The sequence below is a fragment of the Chrysemys picta genome, chromosome 3 (assembly GCF_011386835.1).
Source record: "Chrysemys picta bellii isolate R12L10 chromosome 3, ASM1138683v2, whole genome shotgun sequence".
Lineage (NCBI taxonomy): Eukaryota > Metazoa > Chordata > Testudines > Emydidae > Chrysemys > Chrysemys picta.
The window spans coordinates 121,037,050-121,064,399 of NC_088793.1; the positions used below are offsets into that span (position 1 = coordinate 121,037,050).

Genomic DNA, 27,350 nt, shown 5'->3' on the forward strand with positions numbered 1-27,350 from the left:
AAAATTAGAGACCTGGAGTAAAATTTTCAAAAGTGCTTTGGGGTATGCCTACATGGGAATTAAACACTGGTATCTGGCCTGTGTTAGCTGACTTAGGCTTGAGGGGCTCAGGCTGCAGGCTCTAAAATCATCAGGGTTGACATCTGGGCTTGGGGGAACTTGGGCCCTGGGACCGTCCTCCGTTGTGAGGTCCCAGAGCACGGGCTCCAGCCTGAGCTTAGACCTCTACACTGCTGTTTTTAGAGCCCCGCAGAGTTCTGTGAGCTTGAGTCAGCTGACCCAGGCCAGATGCCAGGCTTTAATTGCAGTGTAGTCATACCCCTAGTGACTTAAGTCCCACTTTCAATAAGAGTTAGGTGCCTTACTTTTTAAAATCTGGGTGTATTTAGTTGCCTAACTTGTACTGGATATGGAACTAAGGCTTGTGAGGGTTTAGGCACTTTTGTAAATTTTACTAAGAGAGCCATATTTTGGCACCTAAACAAATGGTGTAATATTTCAGAGGTGCTGGAAAAATGTGTACAGAGAATGATTTGTGACTACTCCGAACTTCTGAAAATCAGGCATCTTATTAAGTAGTTTAATAGGGATTTAGGTGTCTAATAATATATGCCCTGTATTTGAAAGTCTTGCTGTATTATTTCCAGTGTTAGAAAATGAAATACCATTTTTAGTTATTTTGTATTTTAATCCTGTATTCCTAGAAATAATTCCCCAGTATTATGGGAAGTCACATGTTGTTTGAAAGATTCTTTTAAAAATTTACTGAACAAATACTAAAATCTATATTCTTATTAGCTATATTCCAAGTTGAGAATTTAAATTTCATTAGGTTATTTTTGTTCCTAGTACAGCTCTTAAAACACATTGTTGGCAAAAGTGTTTTTGAAAAAACTGTATTTATATTAAAACGAAGACATGAACCTTCAAATGTTTGCACATTAGCAGTAAAATTCATCCTTACTAATTTTCATATGGCTTATTGCTAATGAAAAAGTCCCTTTTAAAAAGCCTTGACTGCTATTGTTATGGTTCCATTAAAGCCCCGGAAAATAGATTAATTTAAAAAAAAATTGAATTAGATGAAAGGAAGGTGTAGTGAGATTTCTTTTGAAAAGATTAATTACTGCAGTAGCAGACCAACAAGTTGCGGGGTTGCATAGGAGTAGTGTTGAAATAAATCATTGATTTTTTTTTTTTTTTTTTACATGAAATTTTATACATATATAAGCAGAAATGTTACACGCTTTGTATCACAGGTACATGCTGATTAATTCATCTTGGTCTCTTGATTTTTGTCCCAGCAGAGACTGAGGGTTCTGTGGAGACAGTGGGTGAAATCCTTATCTCATTGAAGTCAATGGCAAAACTCCCTAACTTCAGTGGGGCCAGGATTTTATCCAGTGTATTCCACCTTTTGGGCCGAGGAGAAGAGGTTCATGCTTTTTAAAGCTGCTGGTTCACTTGAGAAACAGTTGATTAGCTGTAAAGGTGATTTCATCTGGTCATCCTAGAGAGGAAATGAGGGTGATGACTGGGACATAAACTTGAAGGGGGGGCGGAGGTAGGGAGAGGGCAGGAATTGAAGTTTCAATTTGGAATGGATAGATTGTTGGAACACAGAAATCCCTCTCTATTCATATTTTTCATGGGTTGGTGGAAACTCCATGTAAGGAATCGCCATACTACCCTATTATATGCACAGGAATTAGTTTTACTAATTATAAAATGTGTATAATGCAAAGAAGCCCATATCCGCCCCTTTTTGTCTTTAAGGTGACTAGTCTGGTCAAATTCAAAGAACTTTCTATCAAATAGTAGGCTAGTGCTTTTTAAAGTCCCTTTAGAATCTACACCTGCCAACTAGTTTTGTGCCATTGCTAAAAAGCAATGAACACAGTATGTTGCTGGAAAAGTACATTGCCTAACTTAGTCAGGCAAAATAATTCTGTGTGACTGTTCTGGGAAAGCAGAGCTTGCCTGATGCAGTAGGAACAAAATGTCAAAAATGTGAATGTGGGTGTAAAGGAATAAACAAGTTTTCTATTAGCTGGTGAGCCTAAAAATAGTTAGCATATTTAAAGTTTTTAATTTTCATGACTGTACTTGATCATTTGATCTACTTTCTATTCTTAATCTATTTACCTTTCACTTTAATCCAATGTTATGTGCATCTGGCCCTGAAGAAAAAGGAGAGAACCACATGTGATAGATGCTAGTCACATCTCTTAATGCATCAATGGACGGTGTTCAAATATCACAGTAATGGGTGCAATATAAGAACTGGATTAGACCATAATAAACCTTAAAGAGCTTAGGGACAAATTTTGTCCTTGGATAATGCACAACTCCCATGAACATTAGTGAGCACTGCACGCATATTAAAGGACAAATTTCTAAATTGCTATCACCCACTGAGTTTGCATGTGCAACTGTGCCTGAAACGCGTATTACATTTGGGTACAGTTATAGCTTAGATAAAATCATTGAGAATATCTCTGAATGCAATCAGCTTTAAATGTTAAATATAAGTTTAACTTCCTTAATTTAAAAACATACTAGCTATACTTAGCATTTTGCATTACTTGTTTTAACCGCAACGCAGCTTTAAGAAACATAACAAAGTTTGACAAACCCTTGCAGGAGTACATTTTCAAGGATTGGTGGGGTTTTCTTGGTTTTTTTTGGGGGGGGGGGTTAGCTGTGTGATGACTCCTATTTGTTGCTTTGTGCACTTTCCCCACTGTACTATTTCTAATTGAACAGTTGGAGGAAATACGGTAATGCTACCATACACATATAACACACAGCTTGACATAGCCCAGAATCACCTTGCTTTTCCAGAATTACTCCATTAGTATAAGACACTTGAACATTTTTTGAAAAAGCTTAAATCTTGAAATTACCTTTAAGTATCCTAGGATGATCTGAATAGCTGTTCCAGTGTCGTGTTAGGTTTAACACTATTCCAGGCTCTCACGTGCAATCCAGTTTTCTTTCTGTACAGAGAATCTTCTGCTTCATTGAATAGTTTAATCATTTTCTAATCTTAGAAATAAATTAAGATTGGATTGTTCATTCTCAAGTGTCCATGCCTGTTGTTAAATTATTTGTCCTCAGTCTGGCAGCTTTATGAAGAAATGGGATTTTAGCTTTTAAAAAAAAGACTTAATTTGAAATCATAGCATTGCACACTTTCCAGTATATTAGATCACAGTAGATTAATAGCCTGGCTCTTAAAAGCAATTTCTTTTTTCATGCATGCAATTTTTAAAAATTGATCCTTTAACTTAGATTATTTAAAATCCTTGTTACAATACTTATTTTATTTATTTTTTGTTACAGTTTTCAGAATTCCCAGATCCCATGTTGTGTTCAGATTATGTGCAGTTGTCAAATTCCTCACTTTCCTCAGAGCAAAAATGCAGCACTGTATCAATGGAAGAGCTGAAATCTATGGATTTACCATCTTTTGAACCTGCATTCTTGGTCCTTTGCCGAGTACTTCTCAATGTTATCCATGAATGTCTCAAGTTAAGGTTGGAACAAAGGCCTGCTGGGGAACCATCTCTCTTGAGTATTAAGCAGGTTTGCTTCAAGAGTTTTTATTAAAAACTGCTTTCTATTCTTTAATTATAATGTTGTCCTTTTAATTGTTTTAAAGAGAATTTGTTACAGAAATGATAGTACATTATGCATCCCTTAAATTGCCTTCAATTACATATGGAAATTAAGTTTAAGTAATAAACAACTGGTCACATATACCTCTTTGATTTATGCGGCCAGGAATCAAAATGTCTGATTAAAGGATTATCAGCCACTAAGGATAAATAAATAGCATTCCACTTCTGTTATAGGCTGTAGACGTCATCTGCAGTAAGGTGGAAATATGTCTAGCAGCAATTGTGTTGAATGTGGGCATAGCTAGTATGAGTGTAGTATGGTTTCTTTCACCAGTGTAGACTAGGATGTTTTTGTCTGCTCCTCATTCCACAATCTGAACCAATGAATTCCTCTCTACTACTTTCACTTGGTAGGCAGTGACCAGTCGCTTATTTCCAAGGGTTTTTTTTTTTTTTTTCTCCCTATCCAAAAATATTCCCTCTACTTGCTGGCTTCCTCACTTTCCTTTTGGTCTTTCTTATGAATTCAAGACCTGTGCAAAACCTGGACGTTCAGTGCAGCATGACTAGAAAAATTAACCAAACTTATATGTGATGCCAGAGACTTGCTTCAGGTACTAGCCTGGGAGATGGCAGGCAGTGTTGTCATTCTGGCTGATAGGTAGGCTTGGCTGAACTCTATTTTTATTTTTTATCATTTTGATGGATAATATTGATATTTATTTTTAAGAATCTTGTGATTTTTATCGATTTAAATCTTCTCTGTTGCAGGAAATTATGTGGGTGTGGTCAGACAATTATTTAATGACCGTAGATGTTGAGATACAAAAAGTTAAAGCTTTATAACCATCAAAACACAAATTGTCAACATCACATGTCAAAATATACAAAGTAAATATCCTTAAATCAAACTAAGTTCTCAAGCAGCATTTTACTTTCTTTGGTGATCTGTAAGTTTTGATTTTTGATGGAAATATTTTTTTTAAATGATTTGTGTGTGTTTGGTGAAATTGATGTTTACTGACATTTACCAGTAAAAATCTAATTCTTTGGCCTACTCATAGGTGACTGCCTATCTAAGCCCTCTTTTATGGCCCACTCCTTTCAGGGAGATAGCCTTTTTTGGGATAGCTTGCACTAGACTTTTGAAAGACACTGCTGATCCTAAGACATTGCTTCCTTCAGACAGACGTCAAAACTCTTGGCCTCCTCATCTAAGTCCTTTTAGGTACCACCATTTCATAAGTTCTCAGGTAGATTTAGATCCTGGTTCTAGATACCCAAGAGTAATTTCCAAGCTGTAATCGAGCTCCAGACCTCTTAACTGACTGACACAGGTTTCTTAAGACCACTTCTGAGCCCATTCCTCTCACCTTTCTTGGATCTGGATGTCCTTGTGTTGGAGGGCATAGGAGAAAATCACTTCAGTCTGATGGGTCCTCTCCATAATTTTAAAAAGATGGTTGCACATTAGTTTCTCTTTTTTTCAAACTCCTTGGTGGGGGAGAGGAGGAGCTTTCTCTTCGCTTTCCTTCCCTTTAGTCTGTAAGCCAGCATTCTTCACTGTTGGGTAGAGGTGACTACTTCTTGCTGTCGAAGTTGTACATCTGGCAGAGACAAGATCAACAGTGAATATTCTTGCTAATTGGCTCATCAGAGAGAATGGATTCACCCCCAACAAATGCAGATTTGTCCCAATCAGTATTTTTAAGAACCTACAGTTCAGGGGTACTCCTTAAATAGATCTCTCTGCTAAGTGAATGAACTATGTAGGTTCAAGCCAGGGACTTTCATCTTACATTTTTTTTTCTTCATCAGATGGGCAGGGAGCTTGAAATATGCATCATCCCAAGGGTCTTTCAAAAGTGCTTGGTTTTTTTGTTTGTTTGTTTGTTTATTTTAAAGTGGGCAGTATTTGGCATACTCATCACCACAGCATAGTTTTGAGATCTTGGCCCTCCAGCCTCCTACTCCTACCTATAATCTCAAGTTTTCCGTTTGATTGCCCCCTTCTTTGAGCCCAGGCTTGTATTGCAATTCAGAAAAAAATACTTTTCCTTAGCAGGCTGGAGACTGAAAAGCAGATCCTAGTGGATAGAATCATAGAAATTCAGGGCTGGAAGTGACCTCAAGAAGTCATCTAGTCCATTCCCCTTGCACTGAAGCAACACCAAGTATAACTAGGCCATCCCTGACTGGTATTTGTCCAGTCTGTACTTAAAAACCTCCAATGCTGGGAATTCCACAACCTCCCTTGGTAATGCTTCTAATATTTCACTATCCTTATAGTTAGAAATTTGTTCCAAATATGTAGCTTAAATCTCCCTTGCTGCAGATTAAACCCATTATTTCTTGTCCTACTTTTAGTGGATATGAAGAACAATTGATCACCTTCCTTCTTATAACAATCCTTAAACATATTTCAAGCTGGTTATCCTCTCCCCTCTTGGTCTGCTTGTCTCAAGACTGAACATGAGCAGTTTATTTAATCTTTCTTCCTAGGTTATGTTTTCTAAACCTTTTAAAATTTTTTTGGTCTCCTGGACTCTCTCCAGTTTGTCCACATCTTTCTCAAAATGTGCTACCCCAAACTGGAGACAGTACTCCAACTGAGACCTCACCAGTGCCAGGTAGAGTGGAATAATTAATTCTTGTCTTACTTCTGACACTCCTGCCACACCCCCAGCAGCCCTGGTTATCAGTTAATTAATACCATAATTTCCTTCCAAATTCCGTACCAAGGATATAGGCAACTTTTTCCCCTCTCCAAAGCGTTCAGACAAAACCAGCTTATGCAAGATGCCTTGATCACATTGATGTTTAATTTCCTCCAAGATGGGTTGGATTTTGAGCCTTTCCCCTACACTTTCATCATATAAATGACTTTTCTTGTCATGCCTACTTTGGCCATGCAAGTTGGAGAGAGCTGCAGTTAAGAGCAAATTAATATTCCTTAAGTATAAGGCAGTTCTTTGAACAGTCTTTTTTGGATTTATTCCAAGTACAGGGTCTTCCTTTCATAGCAACCAAAACCAGCAGGGCAATTTCCTGATTATCTCCTAAAGTCTCCAAAGGGGGAGAGTTTTGCCATGGGTTGGATGTAGATTGTTTCCTTATTTTGTGGCCTGGAAGGGTGGTGGGTTTTTGTTTTTGTTTTTAATTCCATATCCCTCATAGCTAGAGATGAATAAAGCTCTGTTTTTTGTTCTCTCTCTCTCTCCTCTCCCCCCCCCCCCCAGCCCCCTTTATTTAAAGCTCCAGGTCTTCTCTCCTGGCAGCATTCATAACCCACTGTCTTAGGGCCATGACTACTAGAGTTGGGTGAAATCTTTTGGATGAAACTTTCTGTTGCTGAAAAATGCATATTTGGGTCTACTGAAACATTTCACAAATTCTTGGCAAATTTGCTGAATTGTTTTGTCCAAAGGGGAAAGGGGAAAAAAAAACAAAAAAGTCTAGTCCCTGGCAATTTTTCTATTTGAAATGATTTTGTTTAGAATTTTGTATCATTTCTGTTTTTAAAAAGTTTAACACCACCAACCCTTCTTCCCCACAAAGAAACAAAATGAAATTAATCTTTTTTCAAATTTTTCATTTCACCCAAAATAATAATGTTAATTAAAATTTTTTTTTAATTGTTTTGGGTTGATCCAAACCAATTTTTTCTCTTTTTTTGGGGGGGGGGGGGGAGGGGTTGGCCACTGAACCAGAAAATCAGCTATTTGCACAACTCTAATGTTTACTTCTCTGGAGAAGGAAAGGTCTTCAAAGGAAGATTTGTGTAAGGTTGCCACTTGTTGGTCCTACATACCTTTTCAGCCACTACAGGTTGGACAATCAAACTCTGCACCCTTATTAGTTGAGTGCTGAGTTCTGTCATTTTGTAAGAGCTTTTCCCCTCCTTCACTGGAGAGCCAGGAGACGCTGCAATTTATAGTTTTTTGTTTCAGATTATAGACTGATTAGGAGCAGAGAGAGAGGGTAAACCTGTAAACTGGGTTTCTAGGATGAAACATTTTACAATCTGGAGCCATCCCAGGCTGTTTTAAATTGATCCTTATGATTAACTAGTATTAATTAAAAAAATTGTCTATTCTCCAGTTAGTATTTTTCACAAGTGTGTTTAAAGACTAAGGAAAAATCTAATTAAAGAAAGTCTAGCTGGGTGGTGAGATTAACCTTGGAAGCTGGCGATTAGTCACTTTGCCTAGCAAGTCTGAACAGCATAAGGAAATTGGTTGGTCCAGTTTGTCAAAAGCTTGGTTGCAGAAGCCTAATTTACAGGTGAAGAAAAATCTCTGACAAATAACCATATTATAAAACTGCTATAGACTATAGTAATCTGGAGATTGTTATATGTCCAGCATGGTTTTCAGAAAAGAATCCTTGAATTGCTGTACTTATTCCTCAGAGAAACAGCATTGGCAGCTGCACTTTTGGTCAGTGTAGATTGGACCATAGTGGATACCCCTTAGTATGTACAGTTTAGACCATGTTTTTGGAGGTGCTCATTGCTTGTTTTAAATTCCTATAAAACTGCCACTTACAACTTTTTTTAGCCCAGTTACAGTTTTTTCTATAAAACTTATACATGTATTTCATTGTTCTGTTATGGAGTACAAATAGTTATTTTTGCATAGGGTAATATTAGATGCCTGGTTAAGGTTTTGGAATTAATAATCTGCTTTATTTTTTAATGAAATGTTGTTGGCATATTGGTCTGTAATACAGAATAGGAATTTTGATTTTTAGTTTACCTGTATTCAAAAAGTGACTCTTGCATATATGAGCAATCTCTCTCTTCCTAACTATTTGATACACATTATGGAATAGGTACAGTGTTTCAGTGAACAATGCATACAGTTGCTATGTAGTTAACTTCTTTGAGGCAGGTATAATATGGATACTTCATTGGATTTATGTATAAAAGCTGCATTATTGCAAAACTCCACCAAATGGAAGTATTAGTTTGTTCTAGGACTGTCACACAAAAATCTTGGATAAAGTTTATAAACATTTCAATTCACTACTTATTTTTGATATAATTCTTTAAAAATCTATTTTTTAAAAAGGAATTAAATGTTAAACACACAAAATATTGTATATGCCACTATGGGAACAGCTATTAACAATTTTTAGAAAGGCCATTATAAAGCGGTAACTTTGGTAACTGAGATATTTCTAATTGTGAACCCTACTGTTAGGGTCGTAATTTTAACAAATGACCCATAGGCCCTGTAGTAAACTATACAGTTAGTTTTCTTTTACCTCAATTATTTAGGTACAGTCACAAATTTTGCACTAATATTAGCAATTTTAAGGCAGTCCTTAGTTTTCTTCAGGAGCATAAATCAGCTGAGAACTTCTGTAATAACCCCTTAAATCTATGTAAATGGGTCAGCAGCAATGGTGAATGTTAACCAATTTGCAAATAAAAGGCTTTCAGCTGGTCACTGAGCATCCACTGCCACCACTACATTTAAGAGCTGAATAATGTGTTATATGTCTTGTAAGAGAGGGCTGATCTACTTCTCCTTGGACATAACAAGTCAATAGATTGGCAGGGTGCATATTGTATGAGTGAACGGAGAGTAAAGAAAATGGGCTTGTTCTTTAAAATATGTGACATGCTAGGGGTTTAGCTATTCTTTTTGCCTGATTTCCAAATCTGCTTCAATAATCTTAGTTGTGCAAAATAAAATGAGCTGCATTTGGTGCACCTGTAGAATCAGAGCAATCTTTCTTCCTTTATCCACAACTGTGTGTGTGTGTGTGTGTGTGTGTGTGTGTATTTTTAATATACCAGGTCTGTAATAGATGACTGTTGTAGTTCACCCAGGGGCATGTCTAAGCTACAGCGGCACAGCTACGACGCTGTAGCACTGTAGTGTAAACACTTCTTATGTCTATGGAAGGAGTTTTTCCGTCAATGCAGTTAATCCATCTCTTCACGAGGCAGTTGCTAGGTTGATGGAAGAATTCTTCCTTTGACCTAGCTGCATCTACGCTCGAGGTAGGCAGTACATGGCATTCAGGGCACAACATTTTTCAGAGTCCTGAGTGATGTAGTTAGGTTGATCTAATTTTTAAAGGTGTAGATAAGGCCTAAGAATAAGTGATTATTTGTTTCAGTTCTTTGAGACAGTGACTGTCTTTTTGTTCTGTTTGTTCAGCACCTAGCAGAATGGGGTTGTGGTCCATGGCTGGACTGCATAGCCACTGCACCTTAATAATAATAATACAGGGTGCTACTTTTTGTATTTCTTGACCTCTTTCTGTTAAGCCTTCTCATACACTGGGTTCAATGTAGTGATTTTTTTTTCCCCAGAAAGAAAATTAGTCGTAACATTTTCCATAGAGTTTAAAAAAGAAAAAAATCCCACTCCCATACCTAAATCTAATGAAATTGGTGCTCAAGGAAAGTGATGCATAGTCAGACCTATGGATGGAAGTTAGGTTTGGAATAATACAGATTTGGGAATGGAAAATTCCTTTTATTTCATCCAGACTGTCTCGTTGCCAGTGCATGGTTTATTCCTACAGTGTGCTTCTAGTGTCTTGTTGTTTAAAAACCTGTGCTTCCTAGAGCAGGTATGGAATGGCCAGTCTCATTGATGTGCCCATGTCTTGACCTGAAGTGATCACTTCTGTGAATAAGTAGATTATTCATTCAGTCCTTGGCTTCTTTTGCCCAAATTGTCAACAAGGGAGGGTGCCGGTCATTGTCAGTTGTAGTGATGTGTTTCGCGTTGTGGATATCTGCCCAGTAGGAACAGGATCAAGACCAGTATAGTAAATTATTTCACATAGGCTTCCAAACAGTTGACAACTGTCAAATGACCTATTATTACTGACTTCCTATGGATTTAAACCATTGCTCTAAAGGTGTGAAGCTCCTTGTCCAATTATAAAATTTTAAACTATCCAGTCAGTTGCATACAATGGTTTTCCAAATAGCAAAAATAAAATTTGAAGCATTTGCTGCCATCCCTACTTGCAGTAACTTGCTGAGTGGCATTACAGTCTCAGGAGAACTTATGCAAAACTTCCCAGGAGATATAGGAACAATCCAACTAGTCTGTGAAAGCCAGAGAAACACAATAGTGACACAAATGTATTATTTAAACAAGCTAAACTTTAATTCTCAAATCTCAGAGGAAATTTGAGAATAGCAGATTGATTGCAGTTTGTGGTCTCTTCTATTGCAGCTAGCAAGAGAGTGTAAAGAGGTCCTGAAGGGTGGCCTGCTAATGAAGCAATATTATCAGTTTATGTTACGTGAGGTGTTAGATGACTTACAGAAGATTGACTACAACATAGATTCTTTTGAAGAGGACTTGCATAAAATGTTAATGGTGAGTAGCAAAAGAGGGAATATTTTTGGTTATATAAATCTGTTATACATTTGCCTGATTCTAAGTCTTGGGATCATTTCTGATTGTCCTTCCTTGGCTAGTAACTGTCTAGCCTGCTTATATTACCTTTTTTTAAAAATGGCAATAGTGGTCATTGTTCTAATAAATGTTATCAAAGGATGTAAATAAAGTATGTTAGAGATAATGTTGATATTTTTGACGACTGGACTGTGAGAATTGCTATTATCTTAGGTGCTAAGAGAGTCAATAATATACTTTTTTGGCAGATTGCCTCTGTTTATAAAATAGCTCATCATAGAATCAGAAATGTGATCATAAATAAAATTAAATTAAATGTAAGTAATATGAAGATTTAAATTAAACCAAGGAAAACAGTTGTCTGGCTAACATCTTTTTGCTTTAATTTTCACCTTGATATTGTAGCCAGCCTAGAAGCATGTCTTATTTTTAGTATATTTATTACTGCAATAATTAAACACAGAAGGCTGATTTAAGGATATACTGCTGGTCTCCAGTGAGTGTAACTGAAGTTGCTTTGTTTTTGTGGGTTTAAATTAAAACCTCATTTCTTTAATGTGGCTTGATATCTTTTCATTGTGTGTGGCATTTTTTTTTTAAAGTAGCTTAAAGAATAAGGGAGGTTCAGGAAGACTCTGATTTTGGTGTCTCATTATAGGGAGAGCTGACAGCACTGCATATAGTTAAGGTTAGCTGACACTTCCCATTATTAGACCCTGTTTTCAGTCTTATAACTTTGCCAAACTTCAGCCAATGAAGCTGAAATTTCCCATCTGCCTTAGGCAGAATTTTTTGGAAACTTTCAGTAAAAGTGGTTCAGCCATTTCTGAGAACTAAATTAGAGAAAAAATTTTTTTTTGCCCATGTTTAAAAAAAAAAAAAAAAAAAAGAGAGAAGCAGCTTTTAACCATTTCATTTAGAAGTTCTTTGAAGCAAGGGCTTGAAAATTAGCACCAGGCTTGCCTTTGTGTCAGGAATGGGCCTTCTGCTGTTCTTGTGAAAAACCTCCCCAGTTGGGCCAACTAATAAGCCTTTGAAAAAAATCACAGTTCACCAGAGAATTGTTAGTCTGGCAGCTAAATTCTTCAAAGATTCTGTGTGTACTGGACATGCCCCAGGCTCCACAGGACATGAGCAGGGGTTTTGTTGAATATGCTGCTCCTGGCTGCTGAGGTGCTGGGCAATAGAGCTGAGAGCAGGGACTCTCACATATGTTCTCAGTGCTCCCCTTACTGGTTCTTGGGCAGAGTGGAGGAGAGAGGATGAGAGTCAGACCTGGTGAAGGGCAGTGAAGGGATTAGGTTGGGATTTGGAGTTGGGAGCATCTGGGCAAGGTGGTTGGGATTGGGAGCTGGTGGAGAGAAATGGGGGTAGGGAAGATGAGAAAATCGGGAGGAGGTAGACAGAGATTAGATGAATTTGGGGGGAGCAGAAAGGGAGATTGAGACTGGCTAATCAAGGAGACTGGAACTGGGAGCCAGTGGCAGGGAAGTGGGGAGACTGAGATTGTACAAGGAGCCAGGGTGTAGGATGCGGAGATCTGTGGATATAAGATGGATATCTGCTGATTTACAGGACTCTAGATATAAAATTTGGATCTGTATCCACCTGCGATTTGCAGGGCTCTACTTGTGTTCCTTGGTTCCACTTCTGATACAATATGCCCTTTCCATATGGGGTAAGTACCGTATATATTCTTTCATAAGCTGAATTTTTTTTTAGTAAAAAAGGGAAGTATCAGAGAAGGGGGTCGGCTTATGAACGGGTATAGAGAGGGAGAGGTGGGACACAGCCCCTTTCCCCCAACAGAGGGAGCAAGGAGAGGCAGCCCAGCCAGCAGAGCCAGAAGGGAAGAGGCGGGGCCAGAGTCTCTCCGCTTCTGGCCATGCTGCTCTCCCCCCTCCCCCAGTCTCTGAAGCAGCTGCAGCTCTGGGGCTGGCAGGGTGCAGCCATGCCGCTCGGCCCCGCCCCCGCCCCCCAGAGCAGGCTGTGGCCGTGCCGCCCGGCCTGCCCGAGCACGCTGCAGCCATGCCGCCCAGCTGGCCGCGCCGCCCGGCCTGCCGGAGCACGCTGCAGCCGTGCTGCCTGTCCCAGACAGCTGGAACATGCTGTGGCCGCGCTGCCTGATCTGGCCTGCCGGAGCAGGCTACAGCCACGCTGCCCGGCCTGCCAGAGCAGCTCCAGCCAGGGCAGACAGATCCTCCCCTGGCCCTCCCCAGATAAGGTAGGAAGGGATGGGATGAGGAGAGTGTGGGGGTCCCGGCTAAGGTTGGGGTCATGTGGGGGGTGGTCACGGGTTACTCTCCTGACCCCCAGCTTCTTCCCCCTTCCCCCGCCACCCCCCCACAAATTTCCCCACCAGTTGCTGTCCTGGCCTGTCAGGGTAAGCAGCTGGCGCACCGGGACACTTTGTTTACTTAGGTTTACCTCCGTGCCTGCGGACGCGAGGTAAACAAACCATCTCGGCCCGCCAGCAGCTTATCTTGATGGCCTGGGAGCCAAAGTTTGCTGACCCCTGAATTATAGGGTCGGCTTAGGAACGGGTGTTGGCTTATAAACGAACCGGCTTATGATCGAGTATATACAGTAAGTGTGGTCATCTCCTCTTAAAGAATTTTCTAGGCATGCTTGCTCATCTCCTCAGGAGTGCCTTCAGAGTGATTAGTAAGTCGCTCATAGTGAGGAGGAAGATCTTGTGGAGGAATATGAGGACCAGCTTATTCCACTGGCTATATCATCTTTATCACTTGGTGAAGCTGTGACTCCATCTAATACATCCACAATAGAGAATTTCAGGATTTTCTTAAAAGAATGGTGGACAACTTAGAAATTACTCTAGTAGTCATCTAGAAGGAATCTCATAAATTATTTGACATGTTGCACCCCTTATCCCAAGGTCATTTAGTCTAGCCTATAAATGAGGGCATTCTTGAGCCTGCCAAAGACCAGTGGCAAATAACAGTATCTATCTCAGCCATGCCAAAAAAGGCAGATTACAGGTATCAAGTTCCCCTGAAGGAGTTTAAGTATTTTTTTTACCCACCTGGTCCCTGAGTATTTGGTTTTGACAACAAGGCTAAGCCCAAGAAGATGAATCTTCTAAGGAGAAACGCTGACTTCTCTGCTAGCTTGCAGATTTATATAACCAACTATCTAGCCATGTTAGTTTAGTATGTTTTTTCTGCAATGGGACAAGGTTTTAGAGGTAACTGAAAAACTTTCTCAGGAGACCAGAGACTAATTAAAGGTGATAGCTACTGAAGGTTAGTTGGTGATGAAGACCGCTTTGCAGACTTCATTAGATGTCTCTGACACTGTGGCAAGGTCATTATACAAAGAACATTATGGTTGCATCTGTCAGCCATTCCAAAAGAGGTTCAGGCCACAGTCCAGACCTTCCTTTTGAAGGGTCCTCGCCCCTTTAATTGGGGAACTGACAAAGCACTTCACTCTCTGAAGGACCCCCAGGACTTCTGTAGGTGTTCATGCTCCATTGCAGAAGTAGTAGTAAATTAGATCCTAATCCTTCTCCTTCTCCATCTTCTTCATATCTGTACTCCAAAAGGTTCCTGACTCTTCTAGAAAAAGGCCTCTCTTTTAAACTTTTGTGACATTGCACTATTCATCTGGCTAGCGGTTTCAGATTTGAGGCTGCAGTCAAGATTCCTGGACCAGGTGTAGAGGATCTTTATTTTTTCTCCCGTTGGCAATCACCTTTCTCTTTTGTGGATGCATAGGCTGTAATTACTGCTGATCAGAGGGCTAAGAAATTATCTAGAAAGATTACTAGCTAATAAATTATCCTGAGGGTTCACTTACTAGTTCTCTTAATTTCCAAAAGTTTGCCTTTTTGAAATTGAAAATGTTTTTGATTCTCCTTCCATTTGTAATTTTAACTAAGTCAACTTTTGATTGCTCTATCCAGTGTTATTTTCTATGACTAGCTTGTCTGTAATGTCCTCGCTGCTTACCAAAACCAATGTAAAATATCACCTCTTGTTGGTTCTAGTCCTGCTAGTTGTTCGACCCTATTTCTGTAACTTCTATAATATCCGGTTTCCTATACTGAACCGGTAGCTCTAGTTCCTCCATTTTGTTGCCCAAGCTTGTCACATTAGTGTTCCAACATATCAGTTGTTTCTCTCTGACCTCATCCAATTTCTAGATGTATTAGCTATAGTCCTTTTGCATTTTTAAAAAGCCCGAGTCATGTATTTCCACTGATTAAAGAGCCATTACATTGCCTACTTGAGATTTGAATGTTGTGCTCCTGTTTCTAATGGATTGTCCCTATGAATCTGTCATTATGTTAACTTTTTGGTAGTTATCGCCTTGGCTTGCTGGGTGAATAAAATTCAAGCTTTGATAATAACCCTTCCATACACACTTTTTCAGAAAGACATGTTTACTCTCAGGCTGCATAATTTTATTTTATTTTTTAACCAGAAGTGGTTTCAGATGTTCATATGAATCAAAGTACACACTAAGTGGTATTTTTTTCTAAATCTCATGGCTCGCCTTCAGACTCTGAACTCCACACACTAGATCTTCTTAGGGCTGTATCCTTTCAAAGATCATCCAGACTCTTTGGCTTTTGCTAATAAATCAAAGGACAAGCTGTTTCCTTTCAGAGACTCTCTAAATGGGTTACAGACTGCGTTAAGATTTCCTGCTCATTAAACTACTTCTTCCCTCTCAAGGTAGGGCACAGTCTCTTCTAGGGCTCAGTCAACGTTTGTAGCTTGCTTTAGGAGAGTCCCTGTTTCTGAGATTTGTAGTGTGGCTACTTGGAGTTCAGTTCATATGTTTACCAGTCACTACTCCATTGTGGCAACTTCTAGAATAGATGCCCAGTTTGGAAGAGCTGTCCTATAGTCATAATTAAGGTTAGATATTGTCACAGGTATTTTTAGTAAAAGGCACGGACAGGTAGCGGCCAATAAACAAAAATTCACGGACGCCTGTAACCCGTCTCAAAGTAGCAGCCGTGTTAGTCTGTATCCGCAAAAAGAACGGGGGTACTTGTGGCACCTTAGAGACTAACAAATTTATTTCAGCATAAGCTGAATATATATGTATATGTATATATAAATATCTTCTGTCTGTGTGTTCCACTCTATGCATCTGAAGAAGTGAGCTGTAGCCCACGAAAGCTAATGCTGAAATAAATTTTAGTCTCTAAGGTGCCACAAGTACTCCTGTTCTTTTTGTAACCTGTCTGTGACTTTTACTAAAAATACCTGGGGAGTGGGGAGGGAAGTGGACTAAGAGTCCGAGCCTTGCTGCCAGGGGCTGACAGCTTCTCCAGCCTGGCCGCTGCAGTGGGCAGAAGTCACGAAGGTCTGTTAAAGTCATGGAATCCATGACCTCAGTGACAAAATCATATCCTTAGCCATAATTTAGGTGGGAATCCTATCATCTATCTCCTAGGAAAGGACTTCTAGTCACTCGCCTGCAAAGGGATTTGTGAACAAAGTGCAGACACGTACCTTAAGTAACTGAAATTCTTCAAGATGCTTTTGTCCACATAGATTCCAAAACCCACGTTCCTTCCCCACTGTTAAGGAGTTTCTGGATTTCTGTATTAGTAAGGGAACTGAGTAGTGGTTGTGGCTGTTCTGCCCTTTATACCCTCACTGGAGGGAGCATGAGAATATGAACAATGCATGCGCAATCTGAGTGGATATTCCTTGCTAAAAGATTCTTGACTTATGTGGGTAGGCTGTGCATACCGATAGTGGGATGCATGTAGAAGAAAGAATCTCTGAGAACACCACTATTATTAAGATACCTTTAAATTGGCACTAATTCTTCCCTCCACTCGGTAAGCCCAACATTGACATGCCATGGAATTCACTGTTGTCAGTAGTGAATGACAGCTGAGCTGACTGTACTTGTTCGCATATGGGAGAGGGATTGGGAAGGAGTGCATATATAGTGGAGCGCCTCATGTTTGTGCAAATATCTGAAGTCTTTATTGTCTTTGCATGTTTCTCAGAATAATAATTTGGTGTCTCGTTCATCTTCCAGTGCCAAAAATTGCAGAGAAGCTTGCAGCATATTTTCTGCTGCAGCAAACAGAATATTAGGGATAGTTCCCTCCATCTGCGTGGTATTATGTGGAATCTTTTGTGGGTGTGAAAATTAGGCCCCTTAATTACCAGTTTTATAACAAGTACAATCTAAATGACTTTTTTTCCATTTGCAGGTTTATTTTGATTATATGCGAAGCTGGATCCAAATGCTACAGCAGTTACCTCAAGCATCTCATAGTTTAAAAAATCTGTTAGAGGAAGAATGGAATTTCACCAAAGAAATAACTCCTTATATACGAGGAGGTGAAGCTCAATCTGGAAAACTGTTCTGGTAGGACTTCTTAAATCACTCTTCTTGTCCTGTCAATTTATTCCAGACATTTAGACCAGTTAGAGTCACACTGTATAATTCTAATGTCCTGATCTCTCAAAGTAATTTCTATTATGCTCCAGAATAATGTCTCTCACACAATTTTCTCTGTATCAGTTCCAAGATTTATTTTAATTGCAGAATCAGGATCTAAATATAAAAGAATACATAAATTCTATAAATAGGACTTTAGAAGCTACTTCATGAACTGGAATCCACTGAGACATTTAATTCAGTTTTCAAGTGGCCATCTTATTTTTAACTAAATTTGTCCAGGTAGTGTTAGCATCGGCTAATATATTCTAGGATACTGGAAGTTTGATAGATAAGACATGGAACTTATATGACCCTTGAAATTGACCTCCTATAGAGGACTTTCAAATTTCAAACTTGCGTCAGTTGAACTCACTATAAAAGAAACATGGTTACATTTTATATACCTTTTTATTATTATACAAAATTAAGTTTCAATTTCTGACTATTTTTAAAATATCAAAATGCCAAGCAGTACTGTTGCCCTTTTTTGACCTGAGTGGGCAGTCAAAGGTCAGTGCCCTTGGGATATTCCCATTAGGAGCAAAAATTTATGATGTAGTTGGGTATTTTTTTATTCAGTCTTGTTTATGTACAAGGAATGTACAAAGACCTGTTTTTCTGGAGGCAGAAGGAATGAAAACCAGGGGACAGCTGCTTTGCTTACAGCTGTAGCATCTTTCAACTCGTACCCCTGATCCTGAATCTTCCTTTAGGCTTCTCCCAGGGTTACACTGTGCTTACAGACAGTTGCTTGGCTTTTTTGCTGTCTCTGAGATCTCGTCTACATCTAAAACTTAGCTATATTGTCCAGGCTGTGAAAAATGTGACACCCTGGGCGATATAGTTAGGCGTAGACCCAACTAGGTTGAGAGAAGTATTCTTCCATCTATCTAGCTACTGCCTCTCAAGAGAGTGGATTTACTGCATTGACAGAAAAAACCCTCCATTGCTGTAGTAAGTGTCTACACTGTAGCACTTGTAGTGTAGACGTATCATGAGTCTCTGTTTCTTGTCTGCCTCTCTCCCCCCTCCGGTAGACTTTTTTCCAACCTAAAGACACCCACGCACGTGGTCAGAACATTACCCAGTAGAACTGTACACAACATCTGTACACAAGATGCTAGTTTCTGGGTAGAGTCCATTATGCCTTCTTTTAGATGTGGCTCCTTAACCATCCTTTACAATAGTTTTAAATGATGTGCACCCTTCACAGAGAACAAATGCTAATAACCTATATGATGTTAACACCTCTAAGGGTACAGGACAAGTAGGGCAGAAATCCTAGAATATCATGGTTGTAAGAGACCTCAGGATGTCCTCTAGTCCAACCCCCCTGCTCAAAGCAGGACTAATCCCCAGACAGATTTTTGCCCCAGATCCCTAAATGGCCCCCTCAAGGATTGAACTCACAACCCTGGGTTTAGCAGGCCAATGCTCAAACCACTGAGCTAGCTCTCCCTCCATCTCAACAAACAACAAATTTCAGCAGCTACAATTAAAACTGCAGAATATTTGCTCAGTTTAATAGAAAATATCTGTTTCCTAAGTTTTCTCCAATTAAAGTAGCTGTTCTGATTGTCCACATCCCATGTAAGCGGTTACTGGGGAAGGTTTCAGACCTGCTAAAATTCCAGAAAAGTACCACCGTTATGTAGCTTCCATTCAACTTCAGTGAATGAGTCAGAGCAAACTCTTGGTGTCTAATCCTTTCAGGATTTGACTGTTGCCATATTTACAAAATTTCCAGTTCTCTTGTTACTACTATAACATCACAAAGCCCAGAGGCATCAGTTCTGTGAGGAGCCCCTCAGTCTTGAATCTGGAGTCCTGCTTCTACTTGCCACATTGTTGTGGGTCACTGCTCCATAAATGATTGCTAGGCTTTTAATGCCTAGTATAACCTCTCCTTCAAGCAATCATTGTTCAGCTCTAGTCTTTTGCTATGTCAAAGAGAGACAGAAACTCATGCTGGAAACTTTGTAGTGGTTCTGGTGGCAGGACACAACAGTACGCATGCTGCTGCAATAACTGAACCAGGGGTGGCCCCTTTTGTGGCAAGCCTATTTGACCTTGCTTGCCTTACCGGGATTTCACCCTTCCTTGAGAGGAAGGGGAGACCCCACAAGTTGCTGAGACGGGGCAGCATGACGCTCTTATGTGGGATGTAATACAGAGGAAATAAAAGGAGTGTTAGTACACGAATGAAAGTGACGTTTCTCCCCATTTTCTTTTTGTTTCAGTGATATTGCGGGAATGCTGCTGAAATCTACAGGAAAATTTCTAGACTCTGGTCTGCAAGACAGCTGTGATGAATTTTGGGCCAGTGCTGATGACAGTACTGCATCAGATGAAATCAGGTATTCCAGCCTTCAATATCTGGTCTCTCTTATTCTGATGCTCCTTTAGTCCTGTCAAGGACAAGCTGCAGTATTTAAACTTTTTGAAGCACGTGAAAAAAACCTGCCCAAATCATCTCAGGGATTTTCAGTCTGTAGTTAGTAATTCATCTTTGTTTTGTGTATGTGAAAGCTAATAACTTTGGTTATAGCTAAGGGCATGAGAAGCATTTTATATAATGTTCTCTGTGTTATTTTTATATTCCTGTGACGTATGTGTCTGAGCGATGTAAGTTCATTTCAGTTTGCTGCTTGTGCACATTTATTTTGTATTTTTTTCAGTCTCTTCTTACTATTGTGTATTTAAAATGTAGTAACTTCATTCTAATCAACATTACAGGAGGTCTGTTATAGAGACCAGTCGGGCACTGAAAGAGCTCTTTCATGAAGCTAGAGAGAGGGCCTCCAAAGCTCTTGGCTTTGCTAAGATGCTGAGGAAGGTAAAGTAACAGTGGTGTTTGATCTAACTTACTAATGCTCCTTTTTATTTCTCTACTTAAAAAACTTCAATTCAGTAAAGAGTTTCTTTTTATAACTGTCATTAGGACCTTGAAATAGCAGCAGAATTCACATTGTCGGCCCCCGTGCGAGAGTTCCTGAATGTCCTGAAAACAAAACAGTATGTGAAGGTAAAATCCATTTAAAGACATGGCACTTATATGGTTAATGCTAAACAAGGTATCCAAAACAAAGCAGTATGTGACTTAAGTGCATCTATTTCTTGCTGAATTTGTAGTATCAACTTCTTAGAATTGAGCTGTGGCAATCGAGTTAATTTTTTCTATTTTGAAAGTGCAGCTTTTCTAAAACCACCAGCATTTGTGTTAGCTGCAACAACTTTCAAATAATCTACAAGATTGGGCCAAATCTCCAGTCTGTATTCCTGGTATATCTTGTATTTGCCTACAGTGGCAAGGGTGCTAGCCTAGGTCTCGGGAGACCTGGGTTCACTTGGCTGCTCCGACATAGATTTCCTGTGTGACATTGGGCAAATTACGTAGTCTCTCTGTGTCTCAGTTTCCCACCTGTAAAATGTGATTAATAGCACTTCCCTACCTCACAAAGGTTGCGAGGATAAATATGCTAAAGCATGTGAGGTACTCGGATACTATGGTAATAGAGTTTCCTACTGTGTCCTTTTGTCTTTGGTGTGTAAAACTTATAATATAAAATTTCTTCCTTGACAGTAGTCTGTTAACCTATGTGTGAACATAAGTCTAGTTAGTGTTATTCAGAGTTGTACATACATTTTGATGGGAGAATAAAATCGTTAGTTTGAAATGTTTTTTATTGCATCTATTCTGTAATGAGATCTTTTAACCTTTTTTCCAAAATGAATTTTAGGATTTATCATCTTGGCTTTCTAAAAATGCATTTGACTTTTAATGTTGGCAGTCTAGTCAGATCAGATGCTAATTAGTTTCACAAAATGTTTTTTTTATTTCTAAAGTATCAATAACAACCTTGTAGTTTAAAGTTTTTTTCCAGCCTCTGATCAAACTGGTTTAAATTGTAAAATTAAAAAACGTAATTTTGAAAACGTTGAGTGCAGTATTTGAGTTTAGCCTAGGTCACATTTAGCCTAAGGAGTTGGGTTTAGGGGATTAAAAGTTCCTTAAATCACCTTTGCAGTGTCCCCTCCTCCCAACGGAGAGGCATTAACATACTGAGGGTCCCTACTGCACTGTTTTCCTCTGTGCCAGGAAACTGGTATAAACATAGTTGTTTAAAATGATTTGTGTGAATGCAGATGTGGTGGAGGGTGTGGGCTTAGCTTTGAAAACTGAAAAACTAGTAGTTATCTAACCTTAGTCATCTTGAATTTTGTTAAATGTTTTGTTACATTCCAGCCAGTGCAGCTGTGTTTGTAAAAGCTGTTTATAGAAACTGTTTCCTTGCACAAGGAAACTAGTGTAGATGGGTCCTGACAGACTCTGAATAGTTTTGTCTTTTCTGCAGCTAGAAAAATGCTGACTGACGTGTTAGGCCTACGGGGTAGGAGAAGACATTAAACAGGCAAAATTAAAGGAAGGATTTTCAGACCTCATTTATGAGGTCCCAAAACTACTGAAGGGATCATGATAAAGAGAGGGAAAAGAAAATGGACAAATTCTGGTGTTTGTGAAGAAAAAAATGTGTAAATGGCTGCGTGATGTAATTTTAGAAATGGGTTATGCACGATAGCTAGTTTTTATTGTTTCTGCCATTAAGCAGTTATTAAGATGTGCCCAGGAAGGGCGGCAGCAGTCTTATTTTTTGAATAGTGTAGTCCGAAATGTAGTTATCTGTGAAGATCTGTTTTACAATGAACAAGAGGAGAGAGAATTCAGTTTCATTGGGCACTTGAATAGCATCATCCTTGGAGATTTTGCTCTTTCCTCTCTACAAATTGCCTTAATATGTGAGATCCATTATACATAACTTCTGACCATGCTAATTCCTAACTTAGTAAAAAGAGATGTGGCACTGTTTTTTTTGAATAAGAAATTTATTTACCATATGTAATATTCCTTAAATAATACTTTACTTGAAATGGAAATCTGTCCTGGGACTCTATCACAATAATACAAAACAAATTAACCTCTGTAAATTTGAGTGTCAGCAATAACTAAAAAGACAAGCCATTGTTTTGATCAGTCCTTTTATGCTGAGACAGTATGTGTTTCTGTCATGGGTTGTCAAGAAAAGTTATATGAATAGTTCCAGAATTTGAGTGAACTTCTCCCCTGATTTTTTTTTTTTTTTAAATGTTCCATTGTTTAAGCAGAAGGGAATTAATTTTTAATGTCATGCCAGCCATGACTTGTTTCTTTGTTCCTTATAATGATTTTAACATTGGGAAGGGACATCTTTTTAAACGATACATCTAAAATAATCATTTGAAGATGTGTGTGGGAGCAGCTCTGTATTCTAAGTTGCTATGGCATCACCATACTTACAGTGTGTTACTTTGATTTTTAGCATACAAGTCATCAGCACAGGTGGTGTGATGTGATTAAAAGAAGGTATATTGCTAGAGTGGCTGCATGCCTAGAGATATTACCAGTTTAGCGATATTTTCTATACTTAAAATGGGAAATATGTCTAGAGCTGAAATGACCATTTTAAGCGGACTCTGCTGTGTGTGCAACATACTGAGAAGCTGAGTGGTGGTGTACAGTTTTGCTCACTGAATGCCATTTTATTCTTTCTGCAGGTGCAAATCCCTGGACTTGAAAACTTGCATGTGTTTGTCCCAGATAATCTTGCAGGGGAGAAATCTGTGATTTTACAGCTGCTAAATGCAGCTGCAGGAAAGGATTGTTCTAAAGATTCAGAGGAGGTTGCATATGAGGCCTACTTACTGATGACCAAGCACAGTGATAAAGACCATGAATTAGATGACAGCTGGAGCACATGGGAAGGACAGCCAGTCAAAATAGTGCCTCAGGTGGAAACTGTTGATACCTTAAGTAGCATGCAGGTACGTGTTTTCCATTTTATGTCCACTTTTACTTGGAGGTGAAGTGCTTCCAGAATAATAACCATAGATGTTATATGAGACATTCTGCCTTCTGTGACTAAGATGTATTGGAAATACACCTCTACCCCAATATAACGCTGTCCTCGGGAGCCAAAAAATCTTACTGCGTTATGGGTGAAACCGTGTTATATCAAACTTGCTTTGATCCACTGGAGTGCACAGCCCTGCCCCCCTCCTCCCCCCGAGCGCTACTTTACCGCATTATATCCGAATTCGTGTTATATCGGGTCGCATTATATCGGGGTAGAGGTGTATAATAGTAACCAAGGACAATACATTAAAAATGTTCTTGCTTTGAGATTTTATCTCTAAATATATGTTGTTGCAGGAATTGAACATGAGACTATTTTTGAAAGCAACATTTTTATTTCCAAAAAAAATTCCTTCCCTATTAAATCAAAAGAATTAATAAATTATTCACAATAGAGCTGCTCAGTATCAGATGTATAGTTAGAGTGATAGTGTTTTGTTTTAGCAAAAAGCCATCATATCTTATGAATTGATAGGCCATTGCTGTTTGCTTTGGGTGCATTAAGTCATGAGGCCAATTGCTTCGGCTGCTGGGCAAATCACTTATTCCAAAATATTAATAAAAAAACGGGTGCCTCAAATTAGACTTCAGTTGGTGCTATTGGATGCTCAGCATTTTTGAAATTCAGGCCACTTATTTAGGCACCATTTTTGAAAGTCTTGACTTTAATCTCAGTGTCTCAGTTCCCCATGTGTAGAAATTGAACGAATAGTTCACTATCTCACTGGGTTGATGTGAAATGGAATTCATTCATGTTTGTGAAGTGCACAGATACTAAAGTGATAGGAAACTTGTGAGTAGCTAAATATAGGAATTCCTAAGCTCTGCGGGAAGAAATCTTCCCATTCGTACTCTGAGCCAGCCGGGGGTCCCTTCCACCGTTCCCTTTGCTCCACTATATGCAGCCAGGACTCGCCTCCCCTGCTGCCCACAACCCCTACCACCAGAGCCAAATAAGATTTTTCCTCCCGGTGTTCTCTACACTTCCTCACATCCCTACCCTGATTCAGCTCCCTTATGCCCTGGATCTTTTACCTCCTAAACCAGTTTTGGCTTGCCTTCAGGCAAGCTGGGCTCAGGCACTAGTTAAGTGTTAGAATTCCTCTTCCATGTATACGGCTGTTTGTAATGTACAGACATTGCTTCTTGTTTGTCAATACTACAGACTGCTCAGTGATAAGTATACACTAATGATAGCTAATCTAGTCTCCGATAACATCCTTGTTAATATTTTTTTTTACAGATATTCTAAAACATCAGGCTTTTTAAAAGTTATTATTTATTTCTTCAAGAAAATCACAAGATACAGAATTTGGTTTGGAAATTATATCCACCATCTAATATATATGTAAAAAGCATTGATTTTTTTTTTGAAAGGCTATGTTTAAAAAGTAAGGAAGTAAAAAATTTAAAGTAATATATGAAGACCTACTAAATCTTCCACACTTTCTATATTCTAAACTGCAGGGAAATGTTTAAAAATTATATATTTTCATTGAAAATTAAAAACAATATTTCTGAAAACATTTCTGTTTCAATCTTAAGCTTTGTAAAAATTCTTTTTAATATAAAAAGTTTAATCCTAAAAATAATTGACAATGTCCCTTCAATTAGAATCGAACATTGTTTTTGTTTTATACTGAAATACATTATGAATGAGAGTCATCATTCTGGAGTAGTAACTATGTAGATGAATTTGGACTTGGTCTGCTGTAATTAATACATTATTACAACTGGGTTCTTGAAGTTTGTCATTAACAGTTCAGAGTGTGAATTGTGACCTTGTCTTTGCTCTGGGATCATCTGTTATCTTATATATCCTTGCAGGTTTTGCTGAAACACTGAATTTTAGTTCCTAAAAGATATATGCATATTTTAGGAATTCACAAGTATAACATAGTTCTTCTTTGAGTGCTTGCTCATGTCCATTCCGTTGTAGGTGTGTGGGCTCACCACATGCACAGGTGCTGGAAGTTTTTCCCTCAGTGGTATCCGTAGGGGACCGGCTCTGGAGCGACGGGCATATGCACTGGTATAAGGGGCGCCGCTGACTCCCCCCAACCTCAGTTCCTTCTGACCGCCAGTGACGGTGCTGGAATGTCTTCTTGCCTCGGCAAGTTTATTCCTCTCAGCTGTGCCTAGTTGTGAAGTGTCTGTATATAGTTGTTAGAAATTTATTAGTTTTATAGTTCCCTTAGCATACACTTAGTATTAGGTTGTTAGTCCCGAATAGGACTTAGCCTAGGGATGGGGCATGCCCCGGTCCCCGGGCTTCAAATCTTGTGACTATTGCAAGAAACCCATGGCAGTCAGTGATCCTCATCGAAGCTGTTTGAAGTGCTTAGGGGAAACCCACATTAGTGACAAGAGCTTCAGAGTGCGGACCAAAAAGCAGTGGGACATTAGACTCTAAGCGCTTCTTGTGGAGTTGGCCCTTACACCTGCCTCAGAGCCAACCAAATCAGACTTTGCTCCTAGCACTGCAGCCTCAGGGCGGAGTGCGCTGCTGGCACCGGCCTCAGACCGGCGCCGATCCCCATCCCCAGTACCGGCTAAAAAGCAAAGAAAGGTCAGGAGGGGACATTCTCTTGTATCCCGTAAAGGGTAGGAGAGGGCCAGAGGAGAGCAAAGACCTGTGAGGGGCTGCTCTTCCCCTCCAGATGGAGGTTGAGCTCTGACTCCTGCTGAGCGGTTGAGCCCACTCCAAGACCCTCCCACTACCCCAGGGAGCAGCAGTGGCACTTGGCACCTGGCGGTGCCGTCCACACCAGAGGCCTTTCAAGCTGCGAAGGACATTCTGTCCCTGCTGGGGCAGCCCATGCCGGTCATGGAGGTGCCCCACTCCAGTGGTAAACCTGCCTTGGGACCCTTCCAATGGTCCCGATCAGTGCAGCACTGATCCTTGCCGCTGGGGGTGCCCCGCCAGCACTTGCCTGAGCAGAGCCATCAGCCCACAGACATTGGTCGGTTTGCCTGCCAGTTCCCAGCGTCGGTCCCCGGGCTCGAGGCAGCGATCATGAAGGGGCTGGCACAGAGGTGTGGCACCAGTCTCCAGAACCCCAGTGCTGGGAGCAACCAAGCCACTCTCCCAGCTCACTGCACCGCTGTGGAGGGTCAAGACACCAGAGCCCGATCACTGTACCACCGGTATGATTCACCGTGAGCACGCTGATGGTCACCAACACATCAGTTTACTCGCTCACATTCCCGATCTATGGAACAGCACTGCTCGCTAAGCGTTAAGGCATCAATAACCATGGTACCGTCGCCGAACGCCACTGCTGGTCACCGGGATTGCGGCACCCAGAGCCATCGCCCTCATACAGAACCTCAGCGGAGGTCTGGGGCCAGAGCTGAGGGGATCAGGGTAGACAGGCAGCCTCAGCACCATCCTGGTCCCTCAGGCATGTATCCCCCTCCTTGTGCTCTGACAGCAAGGAGGAAATCCTGCCCACGGGCCAGGGCCACCCATCGGGGGCACTAGCATTCCCCGCTGGGCCACCAGTGGCAACATGGCCTCAGGGCCAGTGACCTGCCCCCTGGCAATTTTGGAACCCCTGGAAATTTCCCCAACAGTAGCGGGGGCATAGATCAGCCTTGGGGGCATCCAACAAAACAGTCTCCTGCACGCGCCCTGATTTGGATGCGGAGTCAGAGCAGGCGCCATAGCTTCACCCAGCCTCCACTGAGGCTCCCATGGCAGAAATGGTGCAGTTGGCAGGCCCACCTGTATCTGCCTCCTCATCGTCTTCGCCTGGTGAGGGATAGTGGGGCCCTCTCACCCGGTTCCCCAGGATGATGCCAAGGCTCACCAGGAGCTCCTGAAGAGGGTCGCCTCAAACCTGGGGCTGGAAGCCAAGGAGCTGGCAGACCCCTCGGACTTCCTGTTTGATGTACTGAGAGTGGCAGCCCCTGCCAGGGTGGCATTGCCAGTGCACGAGG

The 27,350-nt window shown here is 40.3% G+C and overlaps 1 protein-coding gene across 23 annotated transcripts in view; it reads left to right on the forward strand.

Annotated features, from left to right (window-relative positions):
* The window catches only part of MAP3K4 (mitogen-activated protein kinase kinase kinase 4), a 135,810-nt gene that overhangs the window by 55,479 nt on the left and 52,981 nt on the right, over positions 1–27,350 (forward strand). For 19 of the 23 annotated variants that reach the window (XR_010600127.1, XR_010600132.1, XR_006172375.2 and 16 more), the window contains 7 exons: positions 3,346–3,588; positions 10,832–10,978; positions 17,226–17,383; positions 19,699–19,815; positions 20,195–20,294; positions 20,400–20,483; positions 23,051–23,317. Coding sequence is in view for 14 of the 23 variants with exons in the window: in XM_024101657.3 (XP_023957425.2) it covers positions 3,346–3,588; positions 10,832–10,978; positions 17,226–17,383; positions 19,699–19,815; positions 20,195–20,294; positions 20,400–20,483; positions 23,051–23,317 (1,116 nt within the window). In the remaining 9 variants the exon portion in view is untranslated. The remainder of the gene's footprint in view (positions 1–3,345; positions 3,589–10,831; positions 10,979–17,225; positions 17,384–19,698; positions 19,816–20,194; positions 20,295–20,399; positions 20,484–23,050; positions 23,318–27,350) is intronic. The other 4 variants (XR_010600131.1, XM_024101660.3, XM_065590379.1 and 1 more) reach the window with 1 other exon arrangement.